The sequence below is a fragment of the Suncus etruscus genome, chromosome 11 (genome assembly GCF_024139225.1).
Source record: "Suncus etruscus isolate mSunEtr1 chromosome 11, mSunEtr1.pri.cur, whole genome shotgun sequence".
NCBI lineage: Eukaryota > Metazoa > Chordata > Mammalia > Eulipotyphla > Soricidae > Suncus > Suncus etruscus.
The window spans coordinates 102,415,077-102,431,676 of NC_064858.1; the positions used below are offsets into that span (position 1 = coordinate 102,415,077).

General features: G+C 32.2%; 1 protein-coding gene across 1 annotated transcript in view; it reads left to right on the forward strand.

Moving 5' to 3' along the window:
• Positions 1-16,600, forward strand: part of TRHDE (thyrotropin releasing hormone degrading enzyme) — a 429,201-nt gene that overhangs the window by 383,416 nt on the left and 29,185 nt on the right. The window contains exons 14-15 of the mRNA XM_049783963.1: positions 839-936; positions 1,390-1,497. Coding sequence (XP_049639920.1) covers positions 839-936; positions 1,390-1,497 — 206 coding nt within the window. The remainder of the gene's footprint in view (positions 1-838; positions 937-1,389; positions 1,498-16,600) is intronic.

Genomic DNA, 16,600 nt, shown 5'->3' on the forward strand with positions numbered 1-16,600 from the left:
GTCTGAGTCTTTATAACAAACTTGTAGAAGTTTGCCATTATAGTTGTTGTATTTTTATATTTTACATTTCTTATAAATATTTTATATTTCTTAACACAGAGACATTGCAATGTTAGACTTCTATAAAAGTAAAATACATTTTTGCATGTATTTGTACTTCAGGAAAGTATATCATGTCAAGAACCTCAATTTAGTAAAGGTTAAAAATTGCTTTTATTGAAAGCAATTTTAGTGCTTTCATTCCCTTGACAAAATCAAGGACCACATTAAAGAAAGAGATCCCAACTTATTTGCCACTGATTTTAAATATATCATTAACTAAATAGATTGTTGATTTTGAAATATTATATCATTATGCTGAAAAGTGTTGTGTGTATGTCAGACTCAACAATGCTAGCCTTTTTACTTGGCCTACATAACAATTTTGCATTAAATTTGTTCTGTTAACAGAAACCACATAAATATAATCAGGCATTCATTTCTGTAATTTCTATCAGTATATATTTATATGCATATGCATATGCATGCAAGAGTGCCATATCAATGATTTTTAGCTTTCAGTTTTTCTACAGATATTGCCATCAAGTTGTTATTTTCCTAATTGCCCTATAAGATGTAAAGTTACTTCCTCCAGGTCAATTGTAGTTTACATTTTTTCCTGTTTAATGGATGTTAAATAAGCTACAATAGAAGTAAAGCATTATCATATTTGAAATCTTATTTATAAAGAAGAGTTTTTAGGAAACAAATTTATTTTGTTACTTAATTTTAATTGTCTGCCTTGAGAGACTGCAAAAAAGAACTGACATTATTTTTTATTTTTCCCACCTCCATTTAGGAATACATTTTAAAGCAAGTTGCAACAACATACATCAAGCTTGGGTGGCCCAAAAACAATTTTAATGGATCTCTTGTTCAAGCATCCTACCAACATGAGTACTGTTCTATTTTCTTATTTGCCTCTTTTCTCCCAGAGCTCTACAATAACAGTCCCTACAACCATTGTGACTTCAACAGCATGAATCCATCTTTCTTTCATTCTGTGTCTTTCATTTCTCTTTCCAGGGGACTGCTGCTGAGTAGCAAAGTTTCCATTGCCTGGTTTTGCGAACAAAGGCATTTCCTTAGCATATTTTAAGAACTGCTTTTATTGGTAAATTGGAGATCTGAATCCATTTCTCTTAATGTACAACTGTTTTCCAGAGAACACTTTGTCTACTTAACTTCTAATCTGCCTAATTGGATCTTGTTTAAAAAAAAAAAGAGAATTTCCCAGATCTAAAAATGATTTTTTGTGCTAATTATTTACTTAGCTACTGTTGACATAGTTACCCTTTCTTGCCAGATACTAATGTTTTGTTTTAATTTTTTTCTTGTTATGATACCCAGAGAACTTCGCAGGGAAGTTATAATGCTGGCGTGCAGTTTTGGCAATAAGCACTGTCACCAACAGGCATCAACACTTATTTCAGATTGGATTTCTAGCAACAGGAACAGGTAAATTGAACCAAATTTAGTATTTCTAATTTGCCTTAATATTGTTTGCAGATTCTTTGTGGATATGTCAAATTTACCAACTGGAGAAGGGCAAGACACAAAAAAAAATATTAAAACTCTATTTCAAGTTCAAGCTTGAGAAAGCAATAAAATAAAAATCAATATACATTATTTATTTAGCATGTTTTACCCACTTTTAAACTCTTTCTTAGTATCGTGGTTCTTATTCTTTACTTATAAACTTTGCATTTTGATAGTTTTTCTATGCAAAGGAAACATAATAATTAAATTTAGGTCAAACAGTAAGTTTCTTAATAAAGGTTGTGGTATTTATTACTAAAATAATTGACAGCATGTGATATATACAAGTGTTAATATTAAAATGAATAAAAGAGGTTATGAAAAAGGTCTCTACCCTCTCAGTGACCCTTGACAGAGAACTTCAACTTATGTCTTATCTTGAAATTTCACAATTCTTTAATTCACAATAGGGTATAAATATATTTAGCAAAGCTAATTTTGAAAAAAAACTAAATGTCACATGAATTTATGATCAAAATACTAAACAAAAAATTATCAAAGATCAGTGACCTTGCTACAGTGTTTTCAACTTCTAAGTTGTCTATATATCCTGAGAACTTTGTGTTCTATTACTTTTGTCACTAGAAAAAATTAATTTTTCTTTTTTTTTAATTGAAGTAATACTGGTTTACATCACAATATATAATTTAGATTTGTTGTTTTCAACTTAAGCTGCCGAATCATTTCTACTACCAAAATTCTGAAATCCCTGCACTTTGTTCTATTGATACTTTGGACAATTTTTGGCCAATAAATCTCTCTACTATTTGATTACAGAGTTAAAAAAGAAGCTCCCAGAAGCAGAAGAACCTTAGGGAAATTGCTTCAAATTATTCTATTTTATAAAATATGCCTAAATATGCTTGATTCTCAATATGTTTGGCTAGATGATCCTATTGAGATCATAAAAAGGAATTTATTATATATGACTACATAAATTTTAACCTACTAATGGTACAAATGAATTTTTCCCAAGATATCTTTAGGTTTAAATTTTGTACCTAACTGACCCTGAATCAAAAGGTAGTGGTCCTGCATTGAAATTCTGTAGAGGCAAATATTCCACTGTATTGTTTAATAATTTTAATATAATGCATCCTCTTTGAATTTTTGTTTGCCTTTCAAGTTAATAGTTTTTGTTATAAAGAGCTAAGAAGAAAATCTTTTTAACTTTGATCTCAATAAATCAAATGATTAAAGACTATTAACTCGCCTATATGCCCTCTCTAAACTTGATCATCCTTATAAAACCTTTACTAATGATTATCTTTTTGTTATATCTTTTGAAAAATCTTATATTGATAAGACCTTAAAATGTTTTTTTTTTTACTCTTTCCTCCCAGTCTAAAATATATAATTAGGGTAGGAAACAAAACCTTATATAATATTAATGTATGCAATATATCCTATAGAGAACTATATGCATGTTAGAAAAAGTAATTATATATTTTACAACCTTGGGGTGATATCAGAGGACCAATTTGGGGCATACCTGGCGGTGATCAGGAATTACTCTGATCTTTGTTTTCAGAAATCACTCCTGTTAGTGCTCAGAAAAAGATGAGAAAAAGGCTGGCTGCACCCAAAACAAGTGCTTTATCCCTTAGTTTTTTTTGTTTTAGGTTTTGGTTTTTTTTTGTTTGTTTTTGTTTTGTTTTTTGAACCACACCCATTTGATGCTCAGGGGTTACTCCTGGCTAAGCGCTCAGAAATTGCCCCTGGTTTGGGGGGACCATATGGGACGCCGGGGGATCAAACCATGGTCCTTCCTTGGCTAGCGCTTGCGAGGCAGACACCTTACCTCTAGCGCCACCTTGCCAGCCCCGCCTTATCCCTTAGCATCTCTCTAGACCTATTCACAGATTTAAAGGTTGTGGTGTCTACTATATTATATTTTATTTTTATTAAACATTTTAATTTTGTTTTATGCCTTTTTCTCTTAATTAACTTACCTATTAATGCATTTTTTACCATTTTATTAGAATTTGACTTTATATCATTGCATTAAAATAAGTACTTGAGAGATAATTTAAACTTAATATTATTTCTGATGATAATAACACAGGTTTCGAAAAATGGTATTTTTAGGTCATTATTCAACCAAAGTTTATTGAGAAAATCTCAATACTCACTGATAGAAAAAATTTGAGCTAAAGTGTATTAGATAAAATGGCTCTATAAATAAAAATTATGCTTTGACACAAGAATTAACTGTGAAATGAGTGTGAAAACAAAGATAGAAGAGATTACTACTTTGTGGGAATCATATTGTGTTTCATTATTAATAGTATTTATATTTGGGAGCATGGGAATTTTATTATATATTAGATATATTTTGATATATTATAATATATAGATATGTATAATATATTAGAATATATCAGATGAATGGATAGCAATTTCAGGCTAAAGCAAGGCTGATAGTTTAATTAACTTGAAATTATAATAAATTTGTACCTGTTTATCTGTAGTCTCCTTTATGTCCATAATTTCCTTATACATCAAATGTGTCATTTATATGGCATCATCCCATTTTGATTTTTCTAACCTCCATTTATTGAACAAAGTTTTAAATTTACCATAATCCTCTAAAATTTTTTGTTGATTATTTTCTCAATTCATATTATTATAATTTGTTTGTTATAGTGTTTTGCATCATACCTGGTGGTGCTCAGGACTTACTCGTGGCTCTGTGTTCAGGAGTCATACTTGATAGTACCTGGGAGAACATAAAGGTGCTCAAGATTGAACTTGGATAGGCCGTATGCAATGCAAATGCCCTCCTTGCTGTACTAAAACTCTGACCCTTCTGTCAGAGTTTTATATTCTCCATTTTTGCTTTCTTTTGTTACTGAACAAGAAAACATACTAACTGAAACCTTGTGTGTTTTTTTTAAATTTCCGTAGCCAATCATATGACATACAATAATCGCCTTGTTACAGGAAGGCTGTATAAACTCTATAGAACTATCTATGTATAAATATGAAAAGCTCAATCTGTGTTTTGGGGGGGTTAGAGTTTAATTCTAGAACCAGTATAAAACTTGTCATTGGAACTAAGTCTACTTTGATTTTAGAGATTCATAGATATGTGGAAAGACTTTATTGTTTGTTGGGGTTACACCTAGCAGTGCTCAGAGTATTCCTGATTGTACAGGATTGGATCACTTCTGGTAGAGTTTTGGGGCGACTGATTGCTGAGATCAAGCCTGGGATGGCCATGTGCAAGACAAGCAGCACATATGTTGTATCATCTCTCTTACCCCTGATTTCTCTTTAAAGGCACCTGAGAAGTTAGATATATATTCATTTGAAACCTCAAAAAGCATATTTAAAAAATATGACAGGGTCTGAAGAGCTAATACAGTGGATAAGGCATTTGCAGCCAACCAGTATTTAATCTGAAACACTCCACATAGTCACTCAAGCTTTTCATAATTTTTTCCTGAGTGGAGAACAAGGAGTAAGCCCTAAATATCACCAAATGTGGACCCATGTACTCTCCAAAATAAAAAATAAAATAAAAAACAACAAGCCTAAACAAAACATTTATACATGTAGTGTGTTTGGAGATACTTGTGTGTTAATAAATAAAGGATAATAAATAGTTGTGGTGCTTGATACTGAGGTTATGAATTGAATCAGTAATATTACATTCAGGAAATCATGTAAGTGACAGAGTTGCGTACAACAGGGTAATGTATTCAACAATTGCAATAAAAATCTAGAGATGCCAGTAGCAAAAAAGGAAACTTTGAGAATTACCGTGGACATAAAATTGAATTGAATGGATGTTCTGAACCCTGTGAAAATACTCAATTGCTAGAGTGTGTGGAATTGTAATTGTGAGGCCATGCATAAAAATGTATTGCTATACATTCAGGTCTTGTTAGAGTTTGATTTGAGGGTGAAGTTCAGCAGAATTTCAGGAAAGAGATAAATTGACACGCATGGAGTAAAGAACAATACAAATGATAAAAAACGATCTTGAAAACACGAGTTACAAAAGGGTTATGAGACCTGAAATTTTGCTCTAAAAATAGATAAAAAAGACAAAAATATTTTATATCTGTAAAATCATAATAAGGGTAAAGAAATTGATTTTTCTTATTGTTTTCTGGAGATAAGTAATTAATAATTATACTTCATTGAATGATGTATAAAGAATATATATATATTTGTTTTGTTTTTTGGGCCACACCTGTTTGATGCTCAGGGGTTACTCCTGGCTACAAGCTCAGAAATTGCCTCTGGCTTGAGGGGACCATATGGGACGCTGGGGGATCGAACCGTGGTCCTTTCCTTGGCTAGTGCTTGCAAGGCAGACACCTTACCTCTAGCGCCACCTCGCCGGCCCCTAAAGAATATATTTTAATATCTTTATTTAAACACCATATTTACAAACATGATTGTAGTTGTGTTTCAGTCATAAAAAGAACAACTCCTTTCACCAGTGCAACATTCCCATCACCAATGCCCTTACCTCCCTCCCCTTCCCATCTCTATTCTAGATAGGCTTTTTACTTCCCTCACTCATTGGCATGTTATGATAGTTCTCAATGCAGTTATTTCTCTAACTGCATTCACCACTCTTTGTAGTGAGAAAATTGAAGGAAATAAAAGGAGAAAATTGAATATTTTTTATCACAACTGAACAAGAAAAATTGGTAATCATTTTTGGTATATAATAAGGGATTGTGAGGCTATAATGACAAAAAATCCTAGAATAACCCAATGTAACTCAAATATTTATACATATAAATGACCTAAATTTTATTTATATAAGTGTATATTAAATATGTAAATATATAATTTATATACATATATAAATGACCTAAAACATTTTGCCTATTCCTAAAATTGTGTATTACATATACACATTACATATAATGACAGTTACTTAACTTACAATATGTTATTGCAATTTTGAGAGGGCACCCAATTTTCTCAAGACCTCCAAATTTATTCAAGAAAAAAAAATGAAACTATGTTATATATAACTTTGACTATATAAATAGGTGATTATGTTCTTAATGAATATTCAAAATCTTCACATTATTCCTTTCTTTTTCCATAATTTATTTTCTATCCTAATATTATACACTTATATTTAAAACAGTTTTATGTATCATCCTACCATAACTTTCTCTTATAAAAAATACAAATGCCTGGGCCGGAGTGATGACTCAGAGGTAGGGTGTTTGCCTTGCACTCGGCCAATACTGGATGGACTGTGGTTCGATTCCCGATGTCCCATATGGTCCCCCAAGCCAGGAGCAATTCCTGAGCACATAGCCAGGAGTAACCCCTGAGAGTCACAGGGTGTAACCCCAAAATTAAAAAAAATAGCAATACTCCCCAAAGATTGTACCCATGACATTTGTCTAACAAGTGGATCAAACATTCATGAAATTTATTTGGAACAATAAATACCCATGAATAGCAATAGCAATTCTTAGAAGAAAAAAAAAGAACATGGTAGGTATTATGTTGGCCAACTTTAAATTTTACTACAAAGTAATAATCACGAAAACAACATGGTTTTGGACTAATGTCAGAATATCAGTCAATGAAATAGACTTTAAAATTCAGAGAATGACCCCAGACATATAATCTATTAGTCTTTGTTAAAGAGGCAAGAAATACAAAGTGGAGCAAGAAATGCCTCTTCAACAAAGAGTGCCAGGAAAACTGGTCAGCCACAAGCAAAAAAACAAACCCAGACCTCTCTTTACCCCAGGTACAATGGTCAAAGCAAAATGGATTAAAGACCTTAATATAGACCTAAAAGTATAAGTTATGTAAGAGAAAATATAGGCAAAATTCTTCATAATATTGAAACTAAAGTATCATCAACATAGGAAATTCCACTGTCCAAGCAAGTCAAATAAAATATAAATAAATGCAACTACATTAAACTGCAAAACTTCTGCACTTCAAAGGAAATAATGACTAGGGTACAAAAGCTAACCAAGGAATAGGAGAAACTATTAACCAAGAGCCTATCTGATAAGGGGCTAATATCTAAGACATACTAGGTATTAATAGGACTCAATAAGAAAAAAATATCTAACCCCATCAAAAAATGGGGAGAAGAAATGAACAAACACTTCCTCAAAGAAGAAATACAAATGGCCAAAAGGCACATGCAAAAAATGTCCCATATGACTAATCATCGGGAAGAAGAAAATCAAAACAACAATGAGGAGTGTATTATCTCACACCACAAAGACTGGCACACATCACAAAGAATAAGAACAACCAATGCTGGCATGGATGCAGGGAAAAGGAACTCTCATTCACTGCTGGTGTGAATGTAGACTAGCTCAGCCTTTCTGTAAAAAAAATATGGATATTCCTCAAAAAACTAGAAATTCAGCGCCCATAGGATCTAGCAACATCAATCCTAGGAATATGCCCTAAGAACACAAAAACAAAACAAAACAAAACTACCCTATGCACTGCGTTGTTCATTGCAGCACTATATACAATAGTCAGACGATGTTTACAAACCAGGTGCCTGATAACAGATGAGCGGCCAGAGAAATCATGCTACATCTACACAATGGAATACAATGCAGCCTTTAGGAAAAATAAAGTCTTATGAAATTTGCTTATACATGGATGGACATGGAGACTATTATACTGAATGTAAGGAGTCAGAGGGAGGGGGATAAACATAAAATAGTCTCAGTCATCTGTGTGATATAGAAAAATAAAAGGCATTAAAGTTATAACATCCAAAGACCTAGAGGGAATGCTGGGAGAATCAGCCCATGATATGAAGCTTGTCACAAAGAGGGTGAATGTATTTAGAATGCTAACTGCACTGATAACTACCATGCCAATATATATATATATATATATATATATATATATATATATATATATATATATAGAGAGAGAGAGAGAGAGAGAGAGAGAGAGAGAGAGAGAGGAGAGAGAGAGAGGGGGAGAGGGAGAGACAGAGAAGAAAGACAGAGAGATGAAGAGGTAGAATACCTGTCCCAGAGACAGGATGGGGGTGGGGATAGGGAACAAAAATGAGGGACATTGGCTGTGGGGAAATTGCACTGGTGAAGGGTGGTGTGCATTCTATAATTGAAACCCAACTACTACCATTTCTGTAACCACAATGCTTAAATAAAGAAGTTATTAAAAAATAAAAATGGATTTTTTATTATAATTGTTACTTGTACATTATAAGTTATAATGAAAATTTTGCTAAAATTTAAAATTGTAATTATTTATATAAATGTAGACTAATATAAAATATTAGTCTAGTGTTTTCCCCAAATCAGCTTATATATGCATAAACATGTATTATTTATTCATTGAGTAATATTTGTGAAGGTGAATGATAAAAGTTTCACCTTCAATTCTATTCATATTTTATGCTGAAATGCTGAGAAAATAGACATGTAATTTCAAGAATGTAAGGTGCTCTGTTAAGGCAGTGTGACAGTTTTTCAGAATCTTTCCAAATTTTGTTTAAGACATCACATAGTAGTATAAATCTATTTATAATCATTATCGACAGCTTAATTAGCCATCTCTTACAATGCTATAGAGATAAAAATAGAAATATATAAATTCATTTTCTAAATATCAAAACCTATTTTTAAAATTTTCTCATTTGCTCTTGAAATGCAATTTACTTTGAAAATTATACTGAATGTAAGGAGTCAGAGGGAGGGGGATAAACATAAAATAGTCTCAGTCATCTGTGTGATATAGAAAAATAAAAGGCATTAAAGTAATAACATCCAAAGACCTAGAGGGAATGCTGGGAGAATCAGCCCATGATATGATACCAGTGAAATAAGCAAGTGTTCCATTTACCTTAAAGGTATAACACTTCATTTTGAAGACCACTGTACCAACATGTAGGTAGAAATGAAAAGAATTTAAAATAGATGATGTTGTCCAAGAAAAGAATAAACTTAAAAGGCCAAGAATTGAAAATCTCAGCATTAAGCTGATGTGGAACTGACACGAATTATGTCCCTGGAAGCTTGACATTTGCAACATCTTCTAAAGTTGCTTTATTTTTTCTACCAAATTTTAGAAATTTCACTTTCTATTAATCTTTCCACTGTAATTTCAAATAAATCAATTTAATGATATAAAGATACACATATATTTTTAAACACATATATATAGAATTTAGAGTCAGAATTTTATCTGAACAGTAACGTGTTAGATGATTGGGAAATTAATACAATTCTTAAATTTATTTTAAACAATTTCACATTAAGATGTAACTACTAGCTCTCTATTTATTATTAATTGTTTTTTCTTTTGTTTTTGTTTTATATTTTGGTCTAGTGTCAAGAGTTTTCATGATATTCTTTTGGGAGGTGGTGGTTGGGCCACACTTAGCAGCAGTCAGGGGTTACTCCTGGCTTTGTGCTCAGAAATTATTCCTGGCAGACTAAGGGCAGTACGGGGGTGGGGGGAGGTGTCCTGGGGATTCTGGAGATGGAACACAGTTGGCTGTGTGCACTGCAAACACCCTACATGCTGTGCTAGTACATGCCGATACTAGTTTTCATGAAATTCTTAAATATGTTTGAATACTTTACTAAAATTGTCTTATTTAACTTTTAGCCAACCCTGTTTTATTATTTCTTTACTTATTTGAAGCGAGATAGCTGTTATGGAATGCAACTGGCTTAGAAAGACAGAAGGAGAGATAAACACAGGATATGTGTGTTCAAGATAGATCATGGATTTTTTTTAAGAGCGGAAAAGCAAGCAAAGTTACATAGAGACCAGCAATTGATAGAGTGTTCAAGTGTGTGAAAAGTGGTTTGGGAGGCAGCCTCAGTCCTACTTTAGAAGTCAATTTGTATGCTTCTTGACTCCAGCTAGCCCTTTGCTAAGAGCGTGCCTTTTGATTGTTTTTCAGACTGTCAAAAACTTTTGAGTATGTGTTAGATTCCTAGTAGTTGATGCTAAGTGGCTTAAAACTGATTGAAATGTATTTTCAGTGTCTCACAGTTTTAAATGCAATTGTTTAACTTGTTTCTCATTCCTTACTGTGCACAGTTGGAACTCCATACACCTCGTGTGTAAATTCCACTGTAAATGTTTTTGTTACAGGCTTCTTGAAGTGAAGCTTTTTACCTACTTGAATGTTTGTAGTGTAAATTTGAAAACCTCTTTCAGCTAGTTTTACTCAATGCAAATATTAAAGTACATATTTATTTAGTTATCTCACAAACTTATGGGGAAAAAACCCTTAAGGGATAGTAAACTCCCTTTTCCATCAGTTTTCTATTCTAGGGAAGTACATTATCTGTAGCTGTAACTCATTCGTCATTTGTGCTGCTCTTAACTCATGAGTGGCCTTGTTTTTATTTGCTATTATTGTGTATAGAATTCCAATGAAGATACTTTAAAATCTCTCCCAAGATACTTTAAAATGGTGTCACAATATTACAGTTACCATCAAATCATCATATTACTAGCCTATTATCTATGTTTTTCTGTCATTCTTTTAATCTAAAAAATTAAAATATTTAACATTCTTTGTTTTTATTGGTGTATATTATATATAGGACCACTTCCAGTGGTTCACATATGAATAATGTATAGCTGGTCAGTCATAAACTTACCCTTTAATCTTTGACTTTATTTTGATACAGTAGTTTTTTTTTCTCTTTTAGTTTTTGTAGTTGCAGATATCAAACCTGATTCCCCGACAAGAAAAAACATTTGCTCTATCACTAAGCCCTAATCCTAAACCACTGGATTTATTTTAAAAATAAAGCAATGGTCCTCTTTCTTCCATTAGGATTCAGAAATTCAGTTTCTTTCAGTATTGAATCATGTACAAAATACACTCTGACTCTCTCTTGTGTCCCCATTCCAAATATCATGCTAAAAAGGCATCAGAGAGCAAAAGGATTTGCTTTCTTCCTCCCTAAAAATTACAAACCACTGGTAGACTGGAGATTAACCAGATGTCATACAGTAAGACTTAAACTATATTGAGAACCCAGAGGGCAGATTTTGTAAAAAAGGATAATTTGACCTGTCAGTGAAGTTGACACTCGTGCAGAATGACAACTGACCCGAGGGCTACAGCAGAGATCCAGGTTCACTAGGCAGAGTTAAAAGATGGAGAGCTAGCAGTCAGGAGCAGGGAGCAAAAAAATGGTCTAGCTGCTGAGATTAAAGTCTTGGTACTCTCAGGATATTTAGCTGATGGAGCAGAATTGGTACTCACCTACGAACAACCTCTGAAAGTTTTGTGATTTTTTCCCCCCACTTAATCAGTTTGTTTTGTTTCTTATTTGCTGAGAAGAGCAAAAAATCCCAGTTAATTGATTATACTCTTCATCAAAGCTTTCATGAAGTTCTCTTCTAAGATTAGAGCACTTAATACACAGAAGTGTTGCGAAAGTGATGTAATAGCAAAAAAACCTCTCCATATGAAATGTAGTAAGTGGGCTTGCTCTCTGAGTTAATTGTATTCAGTTTCTTTGTCCAACTGATTTAGATCACGAACACCAAGATTAACTCGTGTATACACTGAATGTTAAAGCCAATTTTACCTTTAACCTCTGGAATCATATTATAAGTAACACCATTTGGAAAATTTAAGACACAATAGATTGAGTAAATCCATTGTGGGAGAAATATTTGACCAAATGACCTACTTGAAGGCCTAATATGACTTTTTTTTTAATTTACTTTTTGTGTGGCAAAGATTTTATTGCTTCAAGAGCTAATATAATTCCAGTAAGTGTATATTTCTGTTCACTCATTTTCTTACAGTCACATTTAGGTTGTAATCTAAATGCATTAACGATTTGAGTTCTAATATAAAATGTGGAATAAATATTACACTTTTTCCCTTTTTCTAACATTTTGGCTCTTTTCCCTGACATTTTACTTTTAAAAAAAAGTTGTATTATTAGCTATGCATAGAGGCAAATAGTCAATAGTCTACTTTCAAGTTTTTTTTTTGAATATTTAGCAAAAGTATGCTTTGGAAGGTGGCCTGATTTAACTTAACATTTAAAAATTAGAATTGGTTTTCCTCCATTTCTGCTGATTGTAATTTTCCTTTCATGCTGGTTTTGTTTGCCTAATATTATACCAATTTCAGGCAGAAAACTTGTGTGTCCTTTCTCAAGAGATATGCCTATTGACTAGTTATAGGAAAGCTCTATTTTAACTGCTTGACTGTTTATCACGGTGTATGTGCTAAGTGAATATAGATTTACATGAGCAACTCAAGGAACAATGCTGATTAAACACACAACAATAATCACAATTTTTTACCAACCTAGTGCTCTAGCACCAACAAAAATATTTGCAGCTTCCAAAATATTCTTACAGACAATAGATTATACTGAAGAACTCAAATTTATAGTGGTTTTTCAAATTTATTACAACTTCTACTAACCACTTAAAAGAAGACATTTCATCCATATTTTTTCCAAAATAATATAAGCATTGCTTTTAGCACTGAAGAGATTCCTTTTATAACAAAAGCATTTCAGGTTCATTTTTCCTCTCCCCTATCCTTGTGATAATGATTGTGGACTAATTATATACAGAGATACATAAATATAAATTTATGTTTATAATTTTATAATTTACTATATTTGAAATAAAAATAAAATAACTGAGTCTTTCTTTTAATGTTATAATGTTTACTTAACACCATGAAAATGTTGATAAAATGTGTTATAAGCATCAAATATTTTATGATACGTATCTCATATCTACTTATACATAATTAGGAACACCTATTATATTAAAATATGTAAAAGTGAGACTATTATAAATTTTGCAGTAGTATGTAAAATAAAAGCACATAAATACAAACTATGCTGTAACTGAATAGTGGCCTTAACAATAGTATATTCATTTTAAAGCTTCTCTGGAAATTTGATATATTTTGGTCTGGAATCTTTAGATGTACTTAAGTTACAGAATTTGAAGTGAGAGTATATGGACTTAAAGTGAGTTTTAACTCCAGTGAATAATACAATAGTAAAATAAAGAAGCAGAGACACCTATGGAAAACTCTTGCATATGAAATGATGCATTTATAAAATACATTAAGAATTGCTGGTGTCTAGGAGGCTGAGATAGACAGTCATGGATCATTCTATAAGGTACTAATAGTACTAACACTCTGATTTTGAATTTCTTTTTTATATATTTCTTTTATTAATTTTATTTTTATCTACCATTATGCTTACTTAGTTGCATTATTGAGACAACTATATGAAAATGGTAAGAGTTATCCTCTTTAAATCAATACTCAAAACCTCCGTATATTTGCAAGACTAGATGATCAACGTTTTTCTTAGACAATTTCAATTTTAATTTTTCCATAGAATGTCTTTATTTAAGCACCATAGTTACAAACATGTTTGTAATTGGGTTTCAGCCATAAAATGTACACCTCCTTTCACCACTGCAACTTTCCTGTCAACACTGTTCCCCATTTTCCTCCTCCCACACCCCTACCTGTGCTTGAAACAGGCATTATTTCTCTCTATCATTGTCATCATAGTTGTTAATGTAGTTATTTCTCTATCTGCACTTATCACTTTTTGTGATAATCTTCATATCATGGGCTGGTCCTTTTGGTCCTCATCTCTATTGCCTCTAGGCATTATTATTTATTATTGTTATACTGTCTTATTTTTCTTAAATCCCACATGGGAGTGAGACTATTCTGCATCTCTCTCCTTGTGACATACTTCACTCAACATAATAGTCTCCATATGCATCCATGTATCGGCAAATTTTGTGACTTCCTTTTTGCTATCAGCTGTATATCATCACATTTTATAGCTGTACCACGCTACTTTTGCCATGCATCTGTTCTCTGGCATATAGGTTGTTTCCAGATTTTGGCTATTGTAAAAAGTACTGCTGTGAACATGGGAGTACAGAGGGCACTACTGTATTGTGGGTTTTTTTTCTTTTGATCCTAGGGTATATCCCTAGGAATTGTATTGCTGAATCATATGGGAGCTCAATGTCCAGTTTTTTAAGGAATATCCATATCGTTTTTTAGAAAAGCTGGACTAGACAGCATTCCCACCAGTATTGAATGATAGTTCCTTTCTCCCCACATCCACTCCAACGTGCTTGATTATTTGTGATGTATGCCAGTCTCTGTGGTGTGAGATGATACATACCTCATTGTTTTGATTTTCATCTCTCTGATAATTAGAGATTTGGAGCAGTTTTTCATGTGCCTTTTGGCCATCTGATTTCTGACCCAAGAACCTCCAGAGAGTACATTCCTATTGAATGAAATGAAAGATGATTGTGGCAAGGTATTGTCTCATGGTTATTCACAAAATTTAATCAAAATTATCATCCAAAAACATAATGATTTATATTTTTAATGATGCATAAAGAAAGTTATAGTCCCTGGCATTAAAATTGGATAGTATCTAAATATTCCAATAAGTAATATAATGAGCCACTCTTAATTTTATTTTATTAATAACTTTTATTTTGACCAAAGGGCATACAAATCATTCACAGTAGTATTTTAGGTACATAGTGACATTGAATCAGGGGCATTCCCACCACCAATGTTGTCCTTCCTCCATCCCTGTTCCCACCATGCATCCCATATCGTCCCTTCATTGCAACCCAGTGCTAGTATAAGTGGTCCGTTCTATGTCTAGCTTGTTGTAGATTGGGTATCGATTCTGTTGTTGTTTTCTAAGTGTTTAAATTTTTTTTAAATATTTCTAATAAATTCTATTTTTATAATTAAAAATGAAAAAAATAAAATCATCTGAAATTTTATTTTTATAGACAAATTTGGAAAAAATCAAAACTATTTTCTCCTAATGTATATTAGCTGTATTCAAAATACACACTCTTACTCCTCACCATCATGCTATCCATCCAATGTATATATGATTTAAATATATTTACATATACATTTATATATTACAACTATTTAAAAAATCAGACATTTTTTGTTTATTCCCTTAAAGTGTGTATTGTTGCATGTCCCAATGCAAATGCCTTTTACAACACCTTATAACTCTTTCATATATAAATCCCCTTTTATTAAAAACCCAAATTGTTTTGCTTTGAATATTTTTTTAAATTAACAGTGTTAAATTCTTTATGAGTATTTAAAATAATTATTATTCCAAATGTGTTGCAACTTTTACTTTTCCTTGAAACACACACAAACATACATACACACATAGAGAAAAATTATTTCAGTTATCTCTTTTTCAAAAATATCATAATGAATCATCAAAGTACTATTTTTTGATCCATTGAGCATTCAGGATTATTTATATTTATAAAACTCTTTTTCTATGTATTTAGCATTCTTTTGTTTGCTTGTTTGTTTATTTGTTTGCTTGGGGGCCATACCTGGAGATGCTCAGGGATTACTTTTGCCTTTGCACTAGGAAATTATTCCTGGTAGGAACAGGGAATCTTATGAGGTGCTGGTGTTTGACTCTGGGTCAACTACATGCAAGACAAATGTTCTACTCTCTGTGATATCATTTTGGACCCCTATTTTTCTAGTTTTAAAAGTACTTTTTCTTTTAGAGTGATCCTATTAATTAAAGATATCAAAATCAACAGAAATACTTTGAGCTAATGGACATAAATAAAGCATACAAATAAATATAAAGCTTACATTGCTATTTCTTTGCTCAAGAAAATAATATCCATGTATAGGAAAATTTCATGACTTCATCTCTCCTGACGGCTGCATAGTATTCCATTGTGTATATGTACCACATACATGGATGTATGTACCTATACATGGATGTACATGGAATCTATTATGCTGAGTGAAGTAAGTCAGAGGGAGAGAGAAAGACTCAGAATGGTTTCACTCATCTATGGGTTTTAAGAAAAATGAAAGACATTTTTAATAGTCTCTCAGAGACAAGAGAGATGAGGACTGGTAGGTGCAGCTCATGACATGAAGTTCATCACATAGAGTGATGAGTGCAGTTGGAGAGATAACTACACTGAAAACTATCCTAACAAT